This window comes from Corvus brachyrhynchos, unplaced genomic scaffold (assembly GCF_000691975.1).
Source record: "Corvus brachyrhynchos isolate BGI_N302 unplaced genomic scaffold, ASM69197v1 scaffold21, whole genome shotgun sequence".
Taxonomy (NCBI): domain Eukaryota; kingdom Metazoa; phylum Chordata; class Aves; order Passeriformes; family Corvidae; genus Corvus; species Corvus brachyrhynchos.
The window spans coordinates 5,637,499-5,663,477 of NW_008236924.1; the positions used below are offsets into that span (position 1 = coordinate 5,637,499).

Consider the following 25,979-nt stretch of genomic DNA (forward strand, 5'->3'; position numbering starts at 1 on the left):
CTTTTCCTGTTTCCTTTTCCCCTTCCCCTTCCCCTTCCCTTTCTCTTTTCCTGCTTCCTTTTCCCTTTTCCTTTTCCCTTCATGTGCAGTGGAAAAATTCCTTCACAACTCCGCCCTGCCAGAGCTGAGTGTCCACGAGAACGCCTCGCTCGCTCCAGGTGCTGAAGGACCCTGACAATTTATGCCAAGATGCCTTTTTTGACACTCTGCTGCCCCACTTTATCCACAGAGCTAATCCCTGGCCAGCCTGAACCCCCAAAGCCCCTCAGGACAGGCAGTGCCTCTTTTTCTCTCTGCACTCCCTGAAAATCACCAGACCCTGGTGGTTTGAGTAAACTCACAGTAAAAACTTCTACACTCCACTGTTGGGACATAAAGTTTGGGCACCAAGGAAGACACAAGGAGCTGTCAGGATCCCCATGAGCCTCCCTGCTAGGATGGACGGACAGACAGACCCCAAAACCAGCCCCAGACACAAGAGCAGCACCCCAAGTTGCACCCCAGAATTCCACCAGCCACACACACGGGTTCACCAGGGTGCTTGAAACCAGTCAAGCAGTTTCTTTTTATTTCTTACAAAAAGAAAACAAAAAAAACCCAAACCAAAACAAAAACCAACCCAAACCCCAGCAAATTTAAAAAAAAAAAAAAAAAAAAAATCCATCCCTTAAAGGTGAAGGTATAGACAGGGCATGGACACAGCTACATCTACCTTCTGCTGCCCTCCCCCCACCCCCGTAATGGAGATTTATAAAAATTACATAATATAGAGACACGTGGACAAACAAATGGGCCTGGGGAGCCTGGCAGGAGCTGGGCACAGCAGGGCTGATGCCCATCCAGGATGTGCCCAGATCCCCAAGCCCCGGCAGTGCCCCCCTTGCCACAAAGCCCGATCCCAGGGCTGCTCTGGGAGGCTGGGCTTTGGCTGATGGGGGGCTACCCCCGAGGTTGGGGTGCTTTTGGCCACCCTCCTCCTCCTCACGAGGTAGTCAGGGAGGTACAGCGAGGAGAGGCAGCCGGGCTTGGGGCAGGACCAGGGGCACAAATCAGGTGGGGGACAAAGCCCTGCCAGCCCAGTGGCTCCTGGCACATTCCCCACAGGAGCTTGGCCAGCCCAGGGCAGACAGGAGAGTGGGAAAAGGGCTAAGGCTGCAGGTGTGGGCACCTCCTGAGGGTGATCCCACGGGGGCACTCCCTCTTGGAAGCTCTTTGGGAAGGAGGGAGCGATCCTGTCACGCGCTCGGCGAGCCAAATACAGTACTTGTGTCAGGAAAATGGAGCACTACCAGTTCCGAGGCTCAGGCTGGGAGGGGAGAGGGAACAGCCCTCATTTAGAGCCGAGGCCACCCAAATAGCACAGGACTTTCTGAGGAGAGCCGGGGCAGAGAGGTCTCTGAGGCAGAGCTGAGATTAAAAGGCCATCCAGAAAAGGCAGGGCAAGGGCACGGTGCCCGGGAAAAGGACACACAGCCCTTCCATCCCCTGTCAAGAGCAGGGATGCAGGTCCAGCTCCTTCCCAGATACTGTGGGAGCTGGATTTGGCTGTGGAGCAGCTCTGGCTTAACTCATTCTGTCCCCACTCCTTTCCAAAGCAGAAGGGATTGAGTGGAGCGAGGCAGATCGAAGGCAGCGCTGTCTCAGCCCACCCTGCAGCTCTCCCGGGAGCACATCAACACCTCCCGATGTGCCACGCAAGGAGCTTTGTTATTGCACTGGGTTGCAAATGCGGTGCTTATTGCCAGCTCAGGTGAGTCAGCCAGATCAGGGGCTGATGTGCCACCCGAGAAAACCGCAGGTGGGAGGGAGAGGAATCAGCCACACACCGGGGTGCGTGAATTCCCATGGCTGAAAAAGAATTTTGGGGCTTCTGGAGATGAGGACGGTCAGGACTTCTCTGATCAAACTGCCCCATAGCCCTCCCAGAATGATCCTGGTCAGAGGCACCACTGTTGTCTGGATCTTCAACTCCACATTCCCAGGGTGGAAAACATGGGTGAGAGAAGGAAGTGAGCATCTGGGGGAGTGGAGAATGCTCCTTCGATTCAGCCAGCCTCAAATGAGAGGGAAAACTGTCATTATTTTCAGCAGCAAAACAATGTGGCTGCATTGCTCACACACACAATTAGACCAGAGAGGGCAACGGGGCTTGGTTAACACCAAACCTGACCCTGCCTTGGCAGAGGGGCTGGACTGGATGATCTCCAGAGGTCCCTCCCAACCCCAAAAACTCTGTGGCTCTGTGAAACCCACAGACAGCTGGGTTTAAAGCTCTTCTGGAGAGAAATGTGGCCCCGAAGCTGCAAAAAGCCAAGGAGAGAAAGGAAGAAAGCAGCGCTGGGGAACAACAGCTCATCCACGCTCATCCTCCTGCTGGGATAAGCAGCACTGAGGGCAAGATACTGGCAGGCAGGAATGTCAGCATGGAAAAACCCCAGGCTCTGCTTGCCCAGAAGCCTCCCCCAGGCCAACCTGGCCCACAGGGTGAAATGCAAGTACCTGGAGGACAGGCAGGGGGGGTGACAAACAAGGTTGGCAGCCCCTGAGCACCAGACACACCTCAGAACTGGTGGTGATGAGGAGCTGAGCTCCCACATTCTGCATTGCACTTGATAATTTCAGCACCGAGGGAAGGACCCAGCTCCTGGCTGCTGCCCGCCAGCCCGGGGAGCTCAGTGGGTCGTGGAAAGGGGTGGTCCCCTCTCAGTCCAACAGGCAGGGCAGTCTGTGTGGGGAGGAGAGCAAAGCATCCCTTTTCCAGGGCATTTGGGGTCGTTCTGGTCCTCTGTGCCTTGCATAGAATTCCTCAGCTCCAGAAGCAAAACCCCTCTGATGTTGAGTTGCAGTACTGCAGGGGAGAAGCCTGAGAGCTGTCCTGGACCAGACAGAGAGGACCTGTTAGATGAGGGTGCATTTTTCCCTATTTTTTTCCACCAGGAGGATGTTGAAGTTAACACTTGTCATGGTAGAGCAGGGAAGGACTGAGGGATGATCCCCGTGAAGGGGGAGCAAGGCACAGCCTTTTACCAGGGACAGAGCTACAGGAACCCGTTCTCAGCAATCATTCCTCCTTTTTGCCACGTTCCCAGTGGCTCTGCCACATCCCTGGACTAAGCAATGTGCCCTGCAACTCTTGCCCGTGACCCTGAGCTTCAGGGAAAGGCAAATCCTTCTGTGATTTCCTTCGTTGGTACCACTCCACCTGGCTGCTGCTGGATTCCTCTCTAATTCACCACAGAGGTGGCAAAATGTCACTCAAGGTCCATCTCCCCAGCACAGAGAACCACGGGAGCCAAGTCCTTGGGGAAAATGTGGGGAGGAGGGTGGGTGGGAGCACAGGGGTGGGGAGGGGAGGCCGAGCTGCTCCCTCCAGCTGCTGCCAAGGGGCTCCAGCTGGGAGGAGTGGGATCTCAATTATTATCTTTCCTTTTAAAGCCAGCCTTACAGAAAACTATAAATTAATCTGCTCATTAAATACTCAGGTGAGAGACAAGGGAGCCTCGGGCCGTGCAGGCCGAGGAGTGGCTACGGCTTCTTCCGCAGGTAATTGGAAGGGATCCAGCCCTCCCAGCAGGGCCCCCCAGTCAGGACCTTGCAGAACCCCCAGCCACTGCTGTTCTTCTCACGAACTTCAAACAAAGTCCCTTCTCTGAAGCTGTTGGTCTCCTCATCACCTTCAAAATCCGCCACTGCCACGTAGAGAGCTTCCCTGGAGACGTCCGGGCTGGAGACGGGGGCTGAGCTCCTCTCCTTGGCCTCCGCTCTCTCCACGGGCTTGGAGATGACCTTTGGGTTCACGCTGCTTCTGGCTTTGGCTTCGTCTTGGAGAGAGGCAGCGAGGAAGGGCTTGGCTTTGGGAGGGACCAGCATGGGCCTCCCTGGCACTGCAGAGGGCCTGATCTCGGGAGCTTCCCGTGCCGGGGCCCTGGGCTCGGCGGGGACGGAGCCAGGACCCCCCATCTTCTTGGGGGGAGGTGGCCTGCGAGGTGGCACCACAGGGCGCTGCAGAGGGGCGTCCCTGGCACAGGGTGGGGTTGCTGGGCCCAGGGGAGATTTGGGCAGTGCCTCTTTGGGGCCGTGGCTGTCCAGCTTGGGCAGGGCTTTGCTCTCCACGCCCGGCCGCTCCGGAAACCTCCCGCCAGCCTCTGTGGCATTGCTGAAGGAGCTTTCCCCGGCAGCGGGGTCCTGCTCCGAGGGTTTCTCTGGGCACTTGGCAGGTCTCAGCTTGCTCCGCAGGCTGCAAATGTCCAGTTTGTCATCGGCTGGGGGTGGGTCAGCGCGGGGGGACGCAGAGGGTTTTGGCCTGATCTGAGGTCTTGACTTCAAGAACGGGTTCTGGGTGATGGGGTCAGGTTTGTCCTCCACAGGCTCAGCTTTTGGCTTGGTTGGCTTGACAATGGGCCGGAGGTTTGGCTTCTTCACCTCCTTGGCCGACACCTTGTGTCCACATTCCAGTCCCATCTCGTTTTTCAGCTGGAAGAGTTTGCCCTTCTCCGGCTTGAGCTCCGGCTTCTTGCTGTCCTTCGGGGCTGCCGACTGCTTGGGTGGGATCATGGGCAAAATCATGCCCGGCGGCTTGGGGGGAGGTCTCTGCCTCTCCAGCAACTCTCCTTCTGACTTAATGATGGACTCCTTCCTGGGCGGAAGGCTGGGCTTCTCCTCCGTGTCGCGGTCCGAGATCTCCTCGTAGCCCCCGGCGAAGGACAGGTCCCCGCTGTCGGGAGCCTCCTTCCCCTTCCAGTCCTTGCCCCACCTCCCAGTGCAGTCCATGCCATTGGGAGGAGCCTCTGGCAGAGGTCGGCAGGGCCCCGTCGCCTCCTCGCCGGCGCTGCCGTCGGTGTCGCCGAGCCGCAGCTGCGCCATCTCGTTGGGAAGGGGAGCCAGGAAATTGGGCCTGGAGGCGTTGCTGGTTTTCTTGTACTTATCAATGAAGGTGGCAGGGGCCCAGCCTTCCTTCTCCTCGATCTGGATGTACCACCAGCCGCTCAGGTTCTTCTCAATGACCTGCCAGGGCGAAAGGAGACCTCAGACAGCCGCTGTGCACTAAAGGGACTCTGGAACGACGGTAGGGCGACACGTGGCCTTGGTGCTGCTCCAGCCAAAAGCCATGGAATCCCAGGAGTGATTCCATCCTAAGGGGAGGGGAACCTGGTCCTGGCTGCCAGGGCAGGCAGAGGGCTGAGGAAGAGCTGCTTCCATCCCTCCCGGAGCAGGGTGCTGGCGGTGGCCACAGCGTGGCACTGTTGGAGCAGCGATCCCGTGTCGATCCCACACTGCCCAGCCCCTCTGCAGCTCCACGAGCGGGGCTGGGGCCTGGGAGGGGCCGACTGGGGCAGCCCTGAAGGAAAAATCCCCCCAGAGAGGCAGAAATCACATCTGCACACAGAGAAAGCAAAATCACATCTGCAGGAGGGGTTCTGCCAGCAATGAGGGTGTGCCAGGAATTTTGGAAGGGCTTTTAACTTTACACCTGGCCTAGCTAAGGGGAAAAACTCCCATCTCTAACCCCATCCGTGGGGTGGGTTTATTTTCCGTTTGCTCAAACAGAGCACTCACACTTGGGGGACAGAAGGCCACCAAGAACTGTGTGGGGACAAAGTCTCTTGAGCTCCTACAGGTTTTTATCCCACTCTCAGAGCCTGGAATGTTAACAGAGACAAAAGCACAGCTCATTGGCACCCAGAACACCAACGGGAGCAGATCTCCCTTGCCTGGAAGGGGAGCTCCTGCCTGAAACAGGTGCCAGGACAATGGGAGCCAGGAGCACTGCCCTGAAGTGAAGATGTGTGAAGGGGAAGGTGACAGCCTCACCTCTACTTTCATTCCTGCCTGGAAGCTGATGCCATCAGGGATGGTGGTCTGGAAGTCAGCAATGGTGTAATATTCCTCTTCCACTTGAGGGGGGACAGGAGGCTTCGGCAGGTTCAAACCACGGGGCTGTGACAGGAGAACAGAAAGCCCATCAGTGTTTGTACAGCAGCTGTGACACCACATCCAGGCACGGGGATGAGGCCCCAGCCTTGGAGCAGAGCTCCTCTCCCACCCCCTGTGCCATTGCTGCCCTCCTGCACCAGCTGGCACTTACTATGGTGAGGTCTCGGCGAGGAGGTGGCCTCTGCCTCATCTTTGGTGACTCTGTGGAGGAAGAATTGCAGATGTTGATGAGTTTCTCGCTTTTGAACACGTGTTCAGGAAAGACAAGTGACAGACAAAACAGAAAGGCCAGGACCAAATCTGCCCCAGGGGAAAGGAACCCGAAGGAGGAGCTCCTCAGCCCAGAACCCATCAGCCCAGAACGCGGAGTCACCCAGGCCACCCAGGTTTCAAGGGTATCCCAGCTGTCAGGTTCTCCTGGGAAATGCAGCTGAGGTGACCACGTGAAACTGCTTCTGCATTGCAGGGCTGACCCAGAGGACCTGGCCTGCAGAGGGGTTAAGATCAGAGAATCACAGAATCATGGAATGGCCTGGGTTTGAAGGGACCTTAAAGCTCATCCCATTCCTCTCCCTGCCATGGGCAGGGACACCTTCCACTATCCCAGGTTGCTCCAAGCCCTGTCCAACCCGGCCTTGGACACTTCCAGGGATCCAGGGGCAGCCACAGCTTCTCTGGGCACCCTGTGCCAGGGCCTGCCCACCCTCACAGGGAAGGATTTCTTCCCAAAATCCCATCTAAACCTGCTCTGTCAGTTTGAAGCCATTCCCCCTTGTCCTGTAAAAAGTCCCTCTCCATCTTTCTGGCAGGCTCCCTTCAGGTGCCCCAGTTTTTGAGAGGAGACCATCTCCAGCTGACCCTGCAGCCTGGCAGGGGATGCCCACCCCATCTGCTGACCCTCAGCAGGTCGCTGGGCAGCGCTGTCCCTGTGCCCCCAGTGTGTGTGCCACGGCCCCCCCAGACCCCGCTGCAGGACCCACAGGCCCTGCAAGTCTCTGTCAGCTCAGAGCCTCTTATTTTGCTCAAAACCTGTGGGGAAGGCTGTGTTTGGAGCCCTCCTGATCCCACCCGGCACTTACTGCGGCGGATGTCGGCGTTGGGCGGGGGCCGGCTCTCGAACCTCCCGTCCCTCTGGCCCCCCGGCCCGTCCCTGTCCCTGCTGGCCAGGACCTGCTGCCGGGAGATGCCGTCCAGATCCAGGGCACTCGAGTGAGCTGAGGAGCCCGAGCCCAGCTTCTGTGGGAACACATCTCCATTCCCCTTCCTGAGGTAGGAGGCAGGGGCCCAGCCCTCCTGGCCCTGGTACCTGTGGGGGCAAGGACGGCAGTGGCACTGCACAGAGCCCCTGTGCCACGAGCCCAGAGCTCAGCACACACCTTGGCTGAAGGCACTGCCAGTTCTGGGCAACAGGAGCTTGCCAGGCTCTCCATGGCACCAGGAGAGCTCCCTCATGACTAATGCTCCCACACAAGCTGGCCCCAGCCAGGGCCAGGGGCTGGGAATGCTGTGAAGCCCAGTTTTCACCTCAGCAATGGCACCAGTTCAGGAACGAAGCGCTCTGGCAGGGGAAGCAGAGGGAAAAACCAGAGGGCTGCTGCTGGGATTGATGTACCTGGTCTTTGGAGAAAGCACAAGCCCTCTCCCTGCTGGCAGCCTGGATCCCTTCCCTGCTCTAAATCGGTTTAGGAGAGAAACCAGCCCTGTGAGCTGATTGAAAAACCACATCCACAGTGCCCCTGCCATGCCAGAGACTCCCCCCCTCGCTGGGCCGCAGCCACCTCGTTCAGATGGCACCAACTACTGAGCTTGTAATTGCCTTCAGGGCTCCTGTGGCAGCTCTCCTCTGCTGAAAACGTCAGTGGATGTGTTTCTGGGCTGTGCTGCTGCCAAGAGCACAGGTTCAGTGTGAGGTTAAGAAAATTGCAGTGTGTGCTCCCACCCTGAGTTTGCTCGACCACAGAGAAGAGAAAATGAGCTTCCAGCAGAAAACAACCCTCAGCTCAGGATGGGCTGGAGCCTTTGGCTCAGCACGCCCTGCACACACCCCAAGCTGGCCATTCCCTGCAGGAGCCTCCCACCAGAGCCAGGGGATCCAGCCTGCCCTGGCACACTCGTGGGTTTTCCCCTCAGCAGGATGGGAATGCTCTCACATTGCCCACTAAAGCTCTCACACCTTGGCACTGCTGGATGGCACAGCCACCTCCCAGCACAGGAAATCAGGGCATTTCAAAGGTTTTCAACCAAAGCTGTGCTTGAGCATCAGATTTGTCAGGATGGAGAGAAATGAGTTCTGGTACTCCGCCCTCCCCAGCTCACAGACTTGCCTTGGGACTGAACACCCCACAGCCCAGCTGCAGTGCCTGGGACAGTACCTGATTTTCCACCAGCCCTCCAGGTTCTTCTGGATCACCACCACCACAGCCCCTTTGTCCAGGTTCATTTCATCCTGGTCTCTGGCAGTGTAGGGGTAAATAACCGTGTACTTCTCCTCTGTTGGAAAGAAAGCGCAGTTTCACCGAGGAACTGTTCCCAGGAAGCCTGGCCTCAGCTGAAAAATGGCTATGAAGTGCTCTATATAAATGATAATTCTCGTAATTTCGGTGCAAACACACAGAGATACACAACCATTCAAAGGGAAATGACAGTGAAATGTATTTCAAATCAAACTTGGCTGCGTTTGGAAATGTTAACTTTGGAGAGTGACTCTGGCCCAAGAAGTTCCCTAAAAAACAGGTTCTCCTCTCCCTTAGGACTTAGAGACTTTTCACAGCTCATCACAGAAGCTCTTCCATGCATCCATTTCAGCTCAGATTTCTTTCTCAGAGCCTTTAAGAGGAACTGTCCTCTCTAAGGGGAGTGTAATCCCACAGGCATGAGGGGGCAACCCCATGCACACAGAAGTGCCCTCAAACTGCTCCAGAGCAGCAGATTCTTCACCATTCCTCCAGAGCTGCAGGAACTTCACCATTCAACCCCCAGGACATCAGTCAAAGCCATGTGGGGAGCCTGGAGAAGAGCCTGACATCCTGGCCACCAGAGCAAAGGATGTTAAGCAGGGATATGGATGTTCTTCCCTTCAGGAGTAAGGAGAAACATCCTAAAAGCCATGCAGACATGTCAGACAATGGGTCCATCCATCCTCCCCTCTCCCTCACCTTGTCCTGTCCTCTCTGGAAGAAACACAGGGAAAGCGTTGCCTGTGCTTCCAGCAGTGCCACTATAGGGTGAAGGCCATTTGGGGTAAAATCTGCCTGCAAAGTCCACCCCTCTGGCCATCCCTATATCCCCACCATGCGGGTTTCCTGGCTTTGTCTTCTGGAAGGGCCTGATTTCCCACCCCTTCATGCAGAAGAATCCAAGCAGAGAATGTCCTGTCACATCCAGCAGGACCAAAGTGGCTCTTCTCTCCTGACGCCACCTTGAGGCACCAACCCCAGGGCTCATGGTTATTCCAGGAACTAAGGCAGCAGTTCCAAGAATTCTGGAGTAATCCTCATCCTCTAACAATATGTGTGTTGGGGAAAAGCAGAAACTGCAGCTTCTGAGCCCGAAACAAAACGTGAGAAGGAACAGCTGAGAGAAGAGAGGGATGAGGGGCCTTGTGGAAGGCTGAGGAGCAGGGGTGGCACGCACTGAGGGCTGACACATGCACAGCCAACCAACATGCACAACACAGGGGCAGCCAAGAAAGTCTCTGTGTGGTCCACCTTGACCCCATCTGCTGGTGTACAAGTCCCCAAGAGTCCGGCGGCGGCCAAGGTGCCTGGGCAGAGACCAGTATCTCCATGGCACTGGGAACAGCATGGCAGGGAAGCAGGAGAAGGACAAGAGAGGACGTCAGGAGGCAGCACTTCAGGTCCAGGAGGAGACAGGGCTGCCACAGAGTGGTGGTACAGAGACTCTGCTCACCTGGAGCCCTCCCCAGTCTGAGCCCCCCTCCACCTCCAGCTGCCCAGAGGAGGGGCTGAGCCAGCTCCTGCTCTGCTCTGAGCACACAGAGTCACTGGGATGTGTTACCCAGGGGCATTCTGGATTTGCTCCCAGCACAGGCTGGAACCGTGCTATTCCTGCACTGTGGGCTCTTTGTTCTGCACATGTTGAGGTCACGTGCATTGGCTGAGGACCTGGGCTTTGCTCCTCCTCCAGGTCAGGTAAAACAGCTCCCTGGGCCTAAAGGAGGCACTGGGGTGAGCACTCCTTGGGCTTCAGCGCCTCTGTGGGGAGCAGAGAGGCCAGTGGGTGCACCACCAGTATCCAGCTGCCCCAGTCCTGCTGCAGCACTGGGCAGGCAGGACCATTCCTGGGGTTTTGTTCCTTTTCCCGGGTTTTGTTCCTGGGTTTGTCCTCCCCCAGGCTCGTGCCCTGCCCCGTTCAGGGAGGGTGAGGCAGTGCTTCCAGCAGCTCTGTGCACTTCAGCAAGGGGAAGCTGGGGCAGATGCCTCCAGCAGCTTCGTACCTTCATCAGGCTGCATTGAGAACTCCTCCTGGACTCCATCCTGGGCCTCCAGGCAGGTCGCTGGCACCCAGCCTTGCTCCTCCAACGTGCTCACAAACCACCAGCCTGAGGAGAAAACAGCAGGAGGCTCAGCCAAGGGCTCACACCAGCCAAAAACTCCCTCCCTCCCTCCAAACCATGAGCCTGAGGGGCTGTGACCCCTTTCTTGCATCTCCACAGGAAACTGGGGTGACCCCAAAACAACAGAGCCAAGCACGGGAGAACTGCAGCTGAGTGACGTCTACAATTCCCTCCCCAGGAAAAGCAGGAGAGGCTCTGGGAGCTGAATGGCTCCAGCCACTGCAATTGCTTTTGGTTTTTTCTGCCCCTTCATGCTTCATTTTCCCCCAGTGTGGGTCAGCAAGCCTGGGCTAATTAGCAGAGATGAATACCCTGTGTGTGAATCGATAGCTGAGTCCTGCTGCGCTCACCTTCTTTACATTTGTGGAAACAGCAATATTGAAAAGCTACGAGCAAATGCAGGATTTAAAACATCAGCTCTCCCACTGGAAGCCCAGCCAGCTCCAGAGAGCAATTCTGGACCCCCCCTGTGTGTCCAGTCAAAACCAACCCGTGCTGCTCGCTGCTAAAAGCACAATTTGTGTCTTTAGGGGGGGAAAATAAAGACTGAGCATTACCCTCAGTGAGTCATTGAGAAAGACAACTAGATTGTCGGGGAGGGAATCAGCTACCTGCATGGGAGTGAAAACCAGCGCTGACCTTTGATGAATAAATGATTTTCCACAGCTTTTGAGCTGGCTGTGCTAATCGTTTCATTTGCTTCAGGGTTGCTTTTATTTCTCTCGTTCTCAAACAGAGCTGCTGGTGCAGCTGATCCTCTGGGGACCAGCTCTCCAGAATGCTAAAATCTGTTTTCATGGTTTATCTTTAACTGCCCCCAACAAGCAATTTCTGTAAGCTTCAGGGAATAAATTCTCCACAAGTTGGGCCCACGGCGTGGCTCGGTCCCTTTGCAGAGGTTAAGAGCAAGTTTAAGTTTTGAAGCAAGCGAAGAGCTCAGCTGCCTGCCCACAGGAATTGTGAATGGACAAAGGGGGCTTTCATGGGCACCACCAGAGCGTCCCCCTCTGTCACTGAAACCAGCCTGCCAAGCCCAGGGATGGCTTTTGTCCTCAGGACACATCAGCCAAGTTTTTCAGCACGAAGAAGCACAAAGTAGAGACTGAAGAAGGTGGACGGCGCCTGGCGCTCAGCACGGGGGGGATCAGCCCTTAGAGCCAGCCCTGAAGCCTCATCCACACTCACACAGACCAAAGCTGCTTCCTCCACATCCCACCTCAGCTCACCATCCCTGTGGGGTACCTGGGGGCTGTTTTGCTTAAGGAAAACACTGAAACACAGGACTGCTCCTCCTGCCCCTGCTCCAGCCCCGGAGCCCTCTGCCAAGCCCAGCTCCCTGTACCTGATTCGTTCTTCTCAATGATATCCACCACCTGGCCCACGCACAGGCTGATCTCCGAGCTCTCCTGCTTCTGGTAGTCGGCCACCACGACATACTGCTCCAGCACCAGGGGCTCAGCCGAGGCACCGTCAGCTCCTGCACAGGGGGGACAAGAACCGACCCGTGTGCCAGGTCAGCACAGCCCCCAGGGCACGGCCACCGCCACCGAGCAGCTCCAGGACACCCCGGGGACCCCAGCGTGAGAGGGGTGAGCCAGAGATTTGGGCAGAGTGAGGGGGAGAGAGATCAAACCAGCAGCCAGGTGAGATGGGGACAGCCAGGTGAGACCTTCCGCTGCTGCCCACCAGAGCCACCCAAGCGACCTCACCACGAGCAGCACAGGAGCTCACAGCAGCCTGGACCTGCTTTGGGTTTAGGGGGCTCTCCTGTGCACATCAGCTGCCCCAAGGCACGGACCAGCCCAAAACACACGGCCTGCAGCGGGTTCTGCTGGGCTGAGGAGCCCCAGCACCCCGGCAGGAGGTGTTTTAGGACAGGGCAGCATCCCCCGTCCTCATGGCCCCGCTGTGTTCAGCCCCCTCGCTTTGCTCTGCTCCCTGCCCGGCTCCTCCTGCTGCACATCCATTTAGTGGCAAAAATGGGAAAAAAAACAGCCCGAGGAGGAGCAGAGGGGGCAGGACACAGCGGGAACAAAGCGTTCTTGTGGGCAGAAAGAGAAGAGCCGGCGGATCGCCGGGAGCTGCGGGATCGCCGGGGAACGGAGCTGGACCGGCGGCAGGTGGCACTGCGGGATAAGGCGGGACAACCACGGGATAACCGGGACACCGGGAGCACTGCGGGGACACCGGGACACCCAGGACCACTGCCAGCCCCTGCTGTCACTGGAGGGGAGAGAGGCCAGCCTCCTTTTTAAGCTCCCAGCCACATGTGTCCCTCTTCCTTTCCCTTGTATCCTCCAAAACCCCGCGGGCGTGTGCCCCGGTGGACTCTCCCTCTTTATTCGAATAAAGTTGCAGGACTCCTCTGTCTCCTTTTTGGACATAAACCTCTGGCGTTTGTGGATTTTCCTGACACTGAGCTCTGGCTTCCAACCCAACACTCAGCCTTGAAGCGTCCCAGCCTGTCAAGGAAGACACTGTTCCATTATTCCAGTCTCCCCTGCTGTGGTAAGGTTTAATTAATACTTGAAAAGTGCTCTGGAAGTAGGGGAGTGTTAATTACTACAGCACAAGTGATATGGAAGAATCACACACCTGATTACAGGTGTTGAGTTTACAGGGCCTGTGCTTTACCCTGAGTCTCAAGTTTTGGCAGGGCAGAAATCACATCTGGGCCAGGCACAGCAGAAACACAGGACAATCCCCTCCCAGTCTCCAAGGGGTGTGAAATTCCATGGAGAGAGGTGGTTCCTTGGGACAATTAGGTGAAATGCAGCAGGGAAATTCAGACTGTGACCAAGAATGAGTTTCCATGGCAAGTGCACCTGCACCAGGTGCTGCCCCATCACATCAGAGCTCTCAGCCTCTCAAAAGGTCTTTCCTATGGGAGAACCCATTCCAGGGCATAGGAAACCTAAGGTGCCATTCTCACCCCAAAAGGGTGATGAGTAGACATGGACAAGGTCTTCAGGATTCCCAGGATGTTCTGCTGCCTCTTGGAGAAGTTCTGTGCATGAGGTCACAACCTCTCCAGCTGGTTCTGAGAAAGTCAGACCATAAGGTCTGCAGGATGGTGTTATTCCAAGGAAAAGGAAGGAAATTGTCTGTGTTCAGCTGCTATAAACAGCACTCTGCAAAGCTCCAGGTGAGCTGGCCAAGGGCAGAGGATCTGTTCCTGCTCATGAAAGCTTCCTCCACACCAAAACCCAGAGGTGGGGCAGCAGACAGAGTTAAAAATAGCCCCCCAAAGTGAATGGTGGATGCTGGCACTATCTGTTCTACCAGCTCAATTAAAGGTTTGTGCTTCAAGCGAGCTGAGGATCTACCCAGCCCCTGAGAGAAGAATAACTACTCTAGGAAGGGATAAACACTCCCCTTTCTGCCTCCCTCGCTGTAATTACACCCCTGGCTCTGAGGCTATTTGTAGTCTCAGCAGCCAATTCTGGATCCTCCAATGTGCCCATTACACTGGCAAGAGAAACCGTAAACTGAGCTTGGAGGAAGAAGGAGGCGTTAATTTCGGGAGCATCTTCACCTGGCATAATCGTCCTCAACCACAAAAACACAGCCTGGAGTGAGCAGCAGCATCCTGTGCACGGCCAGACTCGGGCTCCTCCGAAATAGCAACAGTGGAAAGCTTCCCAGGGAGATGGGAGACAGCAGAAAGCTCTGCAGCTGGGGAGAGAGGAGGAATTCATCCCACAGGAGAGGGGGTTTGCTCAGGCAGGAGCACAGACTGTGCAGGCTCAGCACTCCCCAGCTGTGACAATGACACAAACGTGGCCTAGAAAAGGGGAGTCCCTCGAGTCAAGGGACCACTGAGGGCCTTGGGCTGGTCTTGCAGAACTGATGCTCACCCTGGATGCAGGAGAGACACTCAGCACATCCCAGAACCAACCCCAGGGCTTCTTGTTTGCCCATTCACCCAGAGGTTGAGATGTACAAAACCCGCAGGGAACCTCACAGATATGGGGCTGCTTGGGAGGTTTCCAGCCTTTCCAGCTTCAGCTTTGCAAGTGCCAAAGGAGAGGAACTTCTAACAGAGCTTGGACATTGGTGCTGCCAGAGGGAAACGAAGAGCTCAGCCCTGAATTAGGGGCACAGGTATTTGGGTTTGCAGCCTGTTGTACACTTCAGCCTTTGCCTAATGCATCTCCCAAAAATGTCATTCTTTGGATAAATTTCCTTCCCCCTCTGCTTGTGTGGATTGAATCCAGAGCTCTCAGGACAGCCCCTCTTCTTCCAGACCTGAGGAGTTTGTGATGATCAGTACTGCAAGAGGGCCCTTCCTCCTGCTCTCACGTGAGACGGGCACTGAACGCTGTGCTGAATTCCTTGCAAACCCTCTCATCTCTCCGGGGATTCTTGCAGAATTTGGAAAACAATCACATGGAAATACCATTCACCAGTGCAGTTTCAGAAAGCTCCCCTTCTGGCTGCTGTGTTTTCACTGCCTCCCCTCAGACCAAACGCTGTGGTTTGGGGTCTCTCTGCCCTTGCAAGGACATCCCACAGCACAGCAAAAGGGACGTGGGCACACAAGAAAGCAGCAAAAACCCAACTGGCAGAGGGGCATTTGAGGTCTCTGCCAGCCTCCTCGGGCAGCTCCACCCAAATATAAACTCTGGAGGAGTTTCAGGTTTGCCTGCACGAACCCATGGCTCTCCATCTGTGCTTTCTGTGGAACTGTGAGAGGCAGGGAGAGCAGAAACGCTCAGAACAGTCTCGGGCACTGATGGGATGACTACTTTTAGACAAACCCAAATCAGTGGCCAAGGCAGAGCCCCAAAGTCTGGGGAATAATCCACCCCCTGCAAGCTGCAGGCTGTGCAGAGCCCACGCCTCAGGCTCAGGCAGGTGGGATTACAAATGCTGGTAAAAAAAGCTAAGCAAAGACAGCAGATTGTATTTCCAGTGCTCACACACACCGGGCCCTCCTCAAAACTCCAAATGTCATCTGAGTCTCGTGGTCACCACAGGAGCAGCACTTTAACCCACTCTGCATCCCAGTGTTTGCTCAGATCCCATTTCCAAACCGGGCTTGCTGCTGCCAGGAGTTCAGAGCTCTTTCCAACACTCTCCTCAAGAGCAGTTCACCCCCTCTCTGGCAACTGGGAAATAGCTTACTGTGGAAAATCCTCGTGATTTTTGTTTGCTAGCAGCTGCTGGATGACCCCTCCTCAGGGACATCCTGGATTGAAGGAGTATTTTCTGTGCCTTGCTGCACATTTGCTGCCTCCAAGCAGGCCTGGCTTGAAGACCCAATGAACCATCAGGGATTTCCTCAAGGTATAGGAGGAGTTGGGGTGGCAGCAGCTGAACCAAACCCTGATTCTGCTGCCAGGAAATGCAAGACAGCGAGAGGAGTCTCTGAACACGTCTGGCACGAGGCATCAGCCCTGTGTCACATTACTAACAGCAAACACCTTTCCCTGCTGGCTGCTCCCAGGGGCAGAACAGCACATCCTGCCTTGCCTTGGATGTTATCCAAACTCTTCCTTCCCAATGGAGAACTCCTGCTTCTCCAACAGGCAGTGCCCTTAGATTGAATTTCGCCCTCACTGCACTGAGTTATGCAGCAGAAGTTTTCTTCCTCTTCTTCTCAACCCTAGAGAAGCCTTCCCTTCTCCTGTCCCCAGCACTTCAGAACAGAGCCAGGCTGTGCTTGCAAATGGCTCATGAGAGCTTTAAAATGACCATCCCAGTGTCCTGCTTGGGCAGAGAGCAGTCAGAGATTGAGGAGAAAACACTGTCCAAAGGTTTTAACCATTTAAAACCCCACGAGTCCCTCAGGAGAGCACTCAGCCCATGACAACAGATAAAACCAGGAGCCACCAACAACATCAGAGCTTCCCATCTGCAGCCTACAGCCAGGCTCAGTGAAGACACTGGGACACCATCAGCTCCTGAGGGAGGGATGAGCTGCAGCTCCAGGGGAACAGAAAGTGGAATCAGGTCTTTGGGTCTGCCCTGTGCCTCTCCTCTCTCCTGCAGGAGGAACCCTCTCACCTACAAGTGGGTTTGCTCACACAGGTGATGGCAGTGCCAACTCTCTGGCCAAAATCCTTTCCACCACCAATTTCAGCAGAATCTCCACGCAGCCAAAGCTCAGACCTTCCTTCCCAAACAACCTCACACCGTTTTCATACCTTCTGCAGCACCAGGAGCTGAAAGATGCCTCCCTAACCCACAGATCAAAGGCTCTTCCACTCCTCTCTCCTGCTCTTTCTGGGAAGCTCAAATAACCCTAAACCACACCAACAAGGGGGTCTTTCAGGGACGTCCCCTCTCTTGAGGAGCAACGGCAGAGCATCCCAGACCCAACCACCTTCCCCAAGGCACCCAGCTGGTGCCACGGTGAGGGAGAAGGTCCTGGCTGCACCAGGAGACTTTCAGCCCCACGCTGCCCCCAGGCAGCTCAGACATTCCTCTGGTCTCCCGAAATTTTACATCCCCACCCATGCAGACCTTCAGCAGGCCTTGGGGCACCAGGAGTCAAGCCCCAGCCCCTGTGCCACCTCCCCGTGTCCACCAGCCACCACAGAAAGCTGCAGGGGACGTGACAGCTTCTGGCAAGGGTGACAAGCTTCCTGCCCCCCAACCAGCTGAGCAGGTGTCCCCCCAGAGAAAGGCAAAGCAGAGCAAGGCAGGAGCAGCTGTTAGTACCTCTCTGCAGGAAAGAGGCCGTTCTCTGGATAATCCCTGATGGAGGAACAAAAGGATGGGAGACAAGGCATGAGGCAGGGAGGGGATGGACTGGGGGGTCCAGCAGTGGGTACAACACCTCAAGGGGTGGAGGGGGAGGCCAGGGCAGTGCTGAGAGCTTTGGGCATCTGACCCACCTTGGGGAGCGCCACGGAGGTTCAGGGGATACGGGATGGGGGCTTGGAGGCTGCAGTGAAATCCCAGTGGATGGAGGGGGCTCACTGTGCTGGGGAGCCCCACGGGGCAGCAGAGCAGGGGTTGGGTTGCCATGGGGCTGGGAGCTCGCCCCACAGCAGGAGACCTCGGCTGTGGGTGAAAGGAGGAGTTGGTGTAACCAGCAGAGAGGAAAAGGAGTCCTTACCAGACCTCTTCTTTCCAGTGGGCTCCCTGAAAAAGAGAAGGAAGAGTGTCAGCAGAGCGAGGAGACAGTTGGGGTGTTGGTCGAGTGACAAAGCCAACCAGGAAAGCACAGCTGTGATGGCTCTGGTGGGGCCACTGACCTCCCTCAGCCAGCTCATGTCTCCCTGGGCATCACCCACCCTTCAAACAGCCTCTTTTCATTTAGAAATTTAATGTTTTGTCCTTCCCTCGGTAAGCTTGGGTTGCTGGCCTGGCCTTGCAACTCCCACCGAGCCACTTGGTACCACCTCAGGCACTCATCCATGGAAGTATCAATAAAATTAAATAAAATGCAGCCAAGATGGAATAGAAACAAACAGGACATTGTTACAGAAACTGGAGCCTGCTGAGTTCAGAGACTCAAAGACCTGAATGCCATGTCCCAGGTGCAGAGATCAACAGAGGAATCGATGGGACAGAGCATCCCAAAGATTTCTAAACAGAGGCAGCGTTGCAGAGCTAAATCAGAGTTAATTAATAAGCCCAGTTAAAATTCCCCCAGTTCAGAGCTACGACAGGGAAGGGAGGCAAAGCAAGGCCAGATGAGCAGGCTGGAGATCAGCAGGTGGGAATGGCACCCTCATGCTGATGGCAATAACTGGTGTTTTCCCCCTGCCTTCTGCTAAACCTATCACTGTAACTCATCCCCTGCTTCCTTTCTCCGGCTGCTCCGTCTGGCTGAGGGGGCAAGGCAGGAGCTGCAATTTCACTTTGCTGCTGGGATGTTGCTGGCAGGGACACAAAGAGCTGCAGGTCTGAAGAGCAGCAGCCCCGGCCCAACCACCTCAGAGGGGACAGGAGCTCAGACAAGACAGGAAACAGCAATAAACCCCCGGCAGCATCTCCTCTTCCTCCTCGGATCCCTGCGGAGCAGAGAAGGGCAGAGGCAGAGCTCACATGCTCGGCTCCCTGGGAACTCATGGCTCCAGAAGAGAAGGAAAAGCCACTCTGCCTTGCACTGTGAATCTCGTTTAGCTCCAGCCCCCCCAGCACAGTTACAAGGCACTGATGCACAGCTGTGACAGGGGGACACCAACCAGCCCCACAGAGGTGGCAAAACCCAGGAATGGTTCTCCAGCTGCTCCCCAGAACTCTGAAGGCAAGGGCTCCTGTGTGACTGGAGCCTCACTTAAAGCTCTGAGCCAGCACCACAGTCTCAGTGGGCTCAGCTCAGCGTCCTTCAAGAACCTCATAATCCCCTGAAAGGAAACTTTGACACATGGAGAACTCTTAGCTCGTTTAATAACCCCCATGCCATGTTTTTTTAGGAAAAGAGAGTCAGGTTTCTCCAGCATCTTCTCTAGGCAGCATCCCTGGGGATCCAGGGATGGGAAGGAGTGAGATGGGGAGCACAGGGGTTTAGCAAAGTGAGCAGGTTGGAAGGTAAATTAAAAACAAATACAAAGGGGCTGCTTTTCAACAACCTGTAAGACAACTGTTAGACTACTCACTGCAGGATTCTGGGACACTGAAAGTCTTTGTGGACTTACAGGGTCATAATTCAGACAAGAAATGTTAATTAAAATTCATCAATTATAAACTCAGGTCTAAAGAAGAGTTGTTACAATCTGGCTTGACTTTAAACCCTTTCCATTTAGTGGCTGCTGGGCCAGGCAGGTCCCTGAGCTGTGGGGAGGGGGCCCTGAGGTTGTCACACAGAAAAACCCACCTTGCAGTGGGACTCACAGGAGAAAAATGCCCTCACACGTGGCTTTGGGGACCTCAGCACTGTCCCTGCTGCCACAGCCAGCTCGTGGAATAGGTGAAGGACTGGAGCACCAACATGAGGAAAACAACTCCAGCTGCTGCAAACCCACATAGGAGCCACAGCAAATGAGACGGATCTGAGGTCAGCATTCCAAGAAAACATCTCCCTCGTATAAAAAAACCCCTCTCTTGTAAAAAAAAATATCCTTCTGTAATACAGTAATGCCACTGAAATAGCTGTCAGGAGGGGGCTCATCTCCTGAGCATTCAGCAAGCTTGGAGAGCTCTGCAGAATTTATGCAGGCGAGGAATGGGGTACAACAGAGCCCTTGTTTGGGAGAAGTGATGTTTAGCAAATGCTCCAGCAGCACTGAAAGGAGCTCCTGTCCCCACACTCCAGGGCCACTGCAGAGTCGGCCAAGCTGAGCCCTCGGGCTCAGAACCCGCCCTGGAAGCTCAGAAAAGCCAGTGCTCTGTCCAGGGACCTGGCACAAAGCAGATTTCTGCAGGAATTGGGTATTTCTGTCTGCTGTCACTCAGGAAAGACAGCTCTCAGCAGAAAGGGAAGGAGGAGGCTGCTTTGGAGCTGGGATCCAGCCCCAGCTCCTGGAGAATGTGCACGTAGGCATCAGGAGAACTGCAGCCCAAACAGCTTGGTGTACAAGCTGTGATCTGTCTGCAGAGCAGGACACGACCCAAAAGCTACAAGCCAGCAAGGATCCTCATCCCAACCAACATCCGTCAACTCATGGCTCTCTGGTTTACCAGCAAAGCTCCTGGAGTGGCTTCCTACAGCTCCTCCATCCTAGAGCAGGGACAAAGTTCAAAGCAACAACTTTTCTCAGTGTCTTATGCATGATGGGCTGCTCAGCTCCCAAAAAATCCCAATGAAAGATGCTTTTAATGGAAGAGGTTTCTCCCAGCCTGGGGTACATCCCATCCCCAGCCTCTGGGAACAGCACCACGATGGCCCCTTCCCCAACACATCCCACTTGTGACTGTGGGCAGAGAATAAAGAGCTCCTTGGTAACATTAACAGCTTGTTAGTCATGAATATTAATCACTTATTAATGACTATTAGGGCCTTGCTTCACTACAGGGTTAAGCTGGGCTCCTGCATGTCCCACAGCCGAAATTCAGCTGGAGGAGAGAGAGCAGCTGAATGCCTTGACTCAGCAGTGGCTCCGTGCCCAGCCCTCCAGACTTCCCCAGCCTTATTCCAGCGACTCTGCTGCGGCTGCAAACGGCTCTGAACTGAAACAGGGTGGATGGGAGGTGAGGGGGGTGCACACAGCAGCTTCCCACCTCAGCAGCCCAGCATCCTGTGCTGGTCAGACCTGCTCAGAGGCGTGGGGAGCAGGAATTTGATGACTTTTCTTCTTTGAAGCTGCAGGGCTTCCATCCAACACTGAGGAGAAAAATCCCACATCCCCTAGATTGCTAACTTTCCAGAGATTTCTTTTTCCATAACCATTTATTTCTCTTCTCCTTCTTCCCCCACCCCCTTCCCACTGCTCCTCACAAATTCTTCTGGATTCAGCCTCATTCTGACCCACCACCACTGGGCACAGACGGAACGAGCTGGAAGCAGTGGAGTAATCCCAGTCCAGAGCTTGCTGGACAGGGATCCACATCACAAAAGCCACCAGTTGTCACAGCCAGTAGAAACCCTGCCACCTCCCTCTGCTCTCCTGTTTGATGTGGTCTCTCCAAGCAGGAGCACACAGGGAAGTCAGGGATGAGGAAAGAGGGGATGGAGGAAGGGCTTCACCTCCCTCTCCCACCCACCAGCTGCTGGGGGCTCCTGTCCCAACTCCACTCCTGGCTGTGACATCCCTGCTGGAAGCAATGGTGGGAGGAGGAGGATAATGTCAGAATTTGACCCTTTTCCTCTCCACGGGACAGGCTGGGGCTTGGAGAGCAGGTGGGAGGTCGGGAATGGCTGAGGAGCTCAGCTGAGAGCCAGCAGTGACCTGTGTTGTTCAGCACAGGGCTGCTGAAGGGAGCTGCACTGCAGGAAAAGCAGGAGAGGCCTGGCTCAGCGCAGGGAGAGCTCCAGCTCTGGGGAAAACAACACCACAGGGGCCTGGAGAGAAATGCAGGGGCTGTCCAACCTCCTCTTTCCATTCCCAAACACTGCCAGAACCAAGCACTGAATTCACCCTTTGCAGCTAAACCAGAGCTCCACGAACTGCAGTTGAACCAGAATTCCATGAACTGCAGTTAAACCAGTGCTCCAGGAGCTGCAGTTAAACCAGAATTCCATGAACTGCAGTTAAACCAGAGCTCCAGGAGCTGCAGTTAAGCCAGAATTCCATGAACTGCAGTTAAACCAGAGCTCCAGGAGCTGCAGCCAGCTGTGGCCACTGGCAGGGATTTGCCATCCTGGGCTGATGTGAGTTTGGGTGGACCCTCCCCTGGACCCCAGACAGAACAAGCACAGGGTGGATCCAACAGCACTCACAGGCTGCCCCTTCCCTGCCACCAGCTGCCACCCTCGTGGGCAGGGGGTGACCAGAGGTGCCAGCCAAGGGAAGGGACAAGGAGCGGGAAGGCTCCAGCGAGAGTGGCTGCCTGCCTTGGCACTGATTGTGCTGACCAGACCTTTTCCCCTCCCTCATTCCCACCTCTCAGCCATCCAGCACAAAAATCTGTCTTTCCCCTTCTTTTTTTCCTTTCCCCCACTCTGCTCATGGCCTGGCTCCCTTTCAAATTCCCGGAGCAAAGTATTTATCTGCTGGATGAAGGATGACATCCGGCCAAACCCCAGACACGCCATCACGTCTGATCCAGCCCAGCCGTCTCTCACGGCTCCCATCTCGTTATTGCTGAGCTGGCAGCATTCCAGGCCTCGGGAATGGGCTCCCAATCCCTCCAGAGGAGAGAGTCAAGGACTTTTATTAATTAGCATTTTGAATTGTAGCTAATAAATACCCCTCTGGCATTCGGAGTGGGATGGGGACACACAGCGGGGATGTCCTTGAGATGCTGTAGGGTTTGGCTGCTGGAGGCAAAGGGACAAGAGGCACCCACTGAGTCCCTCTGTGTGCTGTGAGCTTCAATCTCCTCCCTGGAGAGGAGCAGGCAGGAGAGGGAGCACGGCCACCACTGGATCCAGCATCACCTGCTCGCCCAGCCAGCCCTGCAATGGCCAAAACTCACCAACACACAGAATTCTGCACCCAGGACCCTGTGGAGTGTCCCTGAGGATGGACCCCACACCACAAAAACGTGCCTGGGGTTGGGCTCTGGGCCAGCCCCTTGTCTCTCGGACCCAAAGCAGGGAGGTGACAGGGGACTGGCACTGATGGCTGCAGGGATGGAGGGCTGGGAGCTCCAGCTGCAAACACAGCAGCTCACAGGGCCACCCCACTCAGCACCCAAAGGTTTCCCCACACACAGGAATGCTCTGGCCTCGTTTCTGGCTCAGCCTACAAGGCAGAATAAAGGTGAGGGGTGCGGGTGTGGGACTGAAGCCACCCTTCCATCCCCCTCATGCAGGTCCCAAAGATCCCTGCACAGGCGGTGCCCCACATCCTCAAACAGCTCCACCCTCATGGTCCCTCCTCTCTGATGTCCTTGCAAGCTGATCTTGTCCTGGTGTCCCTCGCTTGCCCCTGAGCTGAGCCTTCCCTGAGGGATGACCTTCCCTGAGGGATGACCCATGGGGCAGCAGGTTAAGTGGTGAGCAATAGCTGGGCAGGACAGATGAGAGCATCAGCGACAGCAAGCAATTAGTTAATGGGCTCTGAAGCTCTCAGACCAATCTCATCAGTGACCAGGAGCTGCAGGAGAAATGATGACAGGCCAAGCCAATAGAAACAGGAGCCAAAGGAGGAAAGCAGGGATGGGGGAAGGGGGAATTAAGAGAGGGAATGAAAATAATCAAAAAGCCAGGGAGAAGATGTAGTCCTCACAAGCACGACGCTGAGCTGGAGACCTGACAGGCTCAGAGGAGACTCAGAGGAGAAAAACAAAATCCCTTTATCTACCTCCACACCCTTCCAATCGAGAACAGTGTCAAATCAATTTATTGCCTTGCCCCTCGCCATTAATCAGGCTTCCTCCACTGCTCAGGCTCTGCTGGAGCCGTGTCACATGCAGCAGGAAAAGGGAGAGCAGCAGAGCAGGACACGGAGGCGGCTGCTCAGATTTATCCTGCTCATGATTAGTAAGGGATGGGTGGCTCCTGGCCAGAGCAGCTCATAGTCACAAGACTTAGAACCACACAGAGTTGCGTAAGGCACGCAAGAGTCCCTGCAAACCTTCCTGGGTTTGCGTAGAGAGGCTCTGGAGCGTTGTTATGGATGGGGCTTGTGGATATGGCTGAGGGAAAATGCCTTTCCAGTGAGGCAGAGGTTGCTGCAAATGCGTGGAGTGAGGTTGTTCGGGCTGATCATGCTCCTGAGAATGGTATGTGCAAGCAGAAAGAGGCTCAGGAGGAGACCAGCACCTCACGGGGTCCCAGAGAAGCGTTTCCACTTCCCCACTGGAGAGAGGTGTCCACACTGAGCTGCACAGCCTCTCCACGGAAGTCTCCAAATCCCAGACCTGTGACCCGTGATGGAATTGCTGATGAACACCAGGGTCGTGGATACCAGCAAGTTCACGGCAGTTTGTGCTTCATCCCCATCCCAGTTTGTGTCTCACCACCATCCCAGCAGTGGCAGCCCCCCACCCCACTTACTCCTTGGGGGGGGTCAGGTCATCAGGCCGTGTCTCGAAGAACTGGAGCACCTCCTCGCACTGGGAGATGTAGGGAGGCAGCTGGATCAGAGCCTGAGGAGGAAACAGAGACAGCGGTGATGGGAAGCACTGAAACTGTGCAAGGAGCCCAGTGAGGACCCCTGGGAGTGCAGGGACCTGGGATGTGAGTGGCACCCATGGGGTTGCTGGCACAGGCTGGGGAGAACCACAGCAAACACTTCCACCCACCACCCCACGCCGCTGCAGATCAGGACTAAAGGAGAACAAGCAGAGACTGCCCAGGCCCTGCTTAGCAGCTCCAGCCTTTTGGGCAGATGTTGTGTCACAGGGTGAGAGCCACAGGGATGTCCATCCCAGCATCCAGCCTCCCAGCTCAGTTTTCCCAGCATGGAGCAGCCATCCTTGGGAAAGGCTGGCCAGTTGACGCGTGGCACACTCTCAGTGCCATCGCAGCACATCCCAAAAATGCTCCACTGGGCAATGGCAGCTTGGGAAGAAGCAGGGAGAGAAGCAAGTGAGGCAAAAGCACGGACAGCAGGGCTGGGAGGCTGCTCTGCTGCTGTGCAATGGCAAGAGATGTAAAATTCCCTCTGCTTCTTTCCCTTCGAGGAAATCTGCTGCAAATAAGCTTCAGCAGTGGGACTTGCAGGGTGAGAGTGCCAGGCTGGAGGGCTAATGGAAAAAGGGAGCATTTAAAATCAGGGAGCAGAGCTGCAGCCAGACCTGGAGCAGATTTTTAACTAGTTTTGGGTGTAATTCCCCCTCCCCTCTGTTTGCTGCCCCAGCAGTCTGGTGACAGCAGTGTGGGCAAAGCAAACCTCCCCTCATTTCTCTACTGCAGACAAAGCCACAGCTGCAGAGCCTCGGGGTTACCACAGCCATCAGATGTGGCTCCTTATTGCCCCAAGTGCTGGCCCCAAAGCCCTTCCAGCCATCCAGCAGCCAGGCCCTCAGTGCCAGCACAGCAGACTGTCAGACCACTAATCATGGGCCAGATGTGAACAGGATCATGTGAGACACAGCAGAGAGAAAACCACTCCCTGCGTGGCTTTTGGGTCCAGGGAAGGGCTATTCAAATACCAGGTTTTGCATGGATGCCATTCCCATGTGGTACCACTCCCCAGTTCCAGCATCCCATGATCTGAGCGATTTCCCCCATGCCAAAGTCACTTGGATTTTGTGGCCTGGAGAAGGCTCTGTGCCCTCTGAAAGCAGGGGATGATCCCAGAGAGCAACCTGTGCTGGAAGGAGGAGAGACAAGGCCCACAGCTCGTTTCCCAGGACCTTTTGAAGGAAGCCCACCTAGAGCAGACTCTGCTGAGCCAAGCAGCCACCCCGCTGGCCATGGCCTACAGCAGCTGTGGCCACTGCATCAAAAACAGTGGCACAAACAGCCTGATGTCTGTCCCACCTCTGGTCCTGCCACCCAAAGCAGGGACCTGGGCAGGGCCATTAGGACACAGCTTCAGCCCACGGTGCTGGAGCCACAGCAAAGTCACCTTTCCCATCCCCCTGCAGGCCTGAGGGGAAAAGCCATTCACCAAAGACAGGGAATCCTTGTTGGATTAAATTAGCCCCAAATCCATTTTGCAGGCAGTGAGAAAGGATTATTCTCTAGCAGCAGTGTTTTTAGTGGGCCACCCAGTCTCTTTGGGGTAGAGCATCACCACTCCTTCATCAACCCCCCTCTAACACTTTCTCAAAATCCCTTGGGCAGGAGGCAGGCAGATCCCACACCACGAGAAAGACCAACAGATGTGGAAGACAAAGAGAATAAAGTGGAGAAATGGGAAGACATTTCAGGCCTCCTCTCCCTCTCCCTGTCCTTGTCATTCCTACGGCTGCTTGAAGTCTCATTCAGCAGCTCATTGCTCTAACCAGTTGCTCTGATTCCTTCGCTGCTTTTCCTGCACCTTATCCTAAATTGCCACGTTTTTCAATACAACAGGAA

General features: G+C 55.4%; 1 protein-coding gene across 1 annotated transcript in view; it reads right to left on the minus strand.

The window, feature by feature from the left end:
- Positions 1-528: 528 nt before the first annotated feature.
- Positions 529-25,979, minus strand: part of SH3PXD2B (SH3 and PX domains 2B) — a 64,772-nt gene continuing 39,321 nt past the window's right edge. The window contains exons 5-14 of the mRNA XM_017728055.1: positions 24,009-24,100; positions 17,577-17,602; positions 17,177-17,212; positions 11,853-11,987; positions 10,391-10,495; positions 8,307-8,424; positions 7,014-7,240; positions 6,086-6,135; positions 5,812-5,937; positions 529-5,004 (exon numbers count right to left, since the gene is read on the minus strand). Of these exons, the coding sequence (XP_017583544.1) occupies positions 3,526-5,004; positions 5,812-5,937; positions 6,086-6,135; positions 7,014-7,240; positions 8,307-8,424; positions 10,391-10,495; positions 11,853-11,987; positions 17,177-17,212; positions 17,577-17,602; positions 24,009-24,100 (2,394 nt within the window). The 3' untranslated portion in view covers positions 529-3,525. The remainder of the gene's footprint in view (positions 5,005-5,811; positions 5,938-6,085; positions 6,136-7,013; positions 7,241-8,306; positions 8,425-10,390; positions 10,496-11,852; positions 11,988-17,176; positions 17,213-17,576; positions 17,603-24,008; positions 24,101-25,979) is intronic.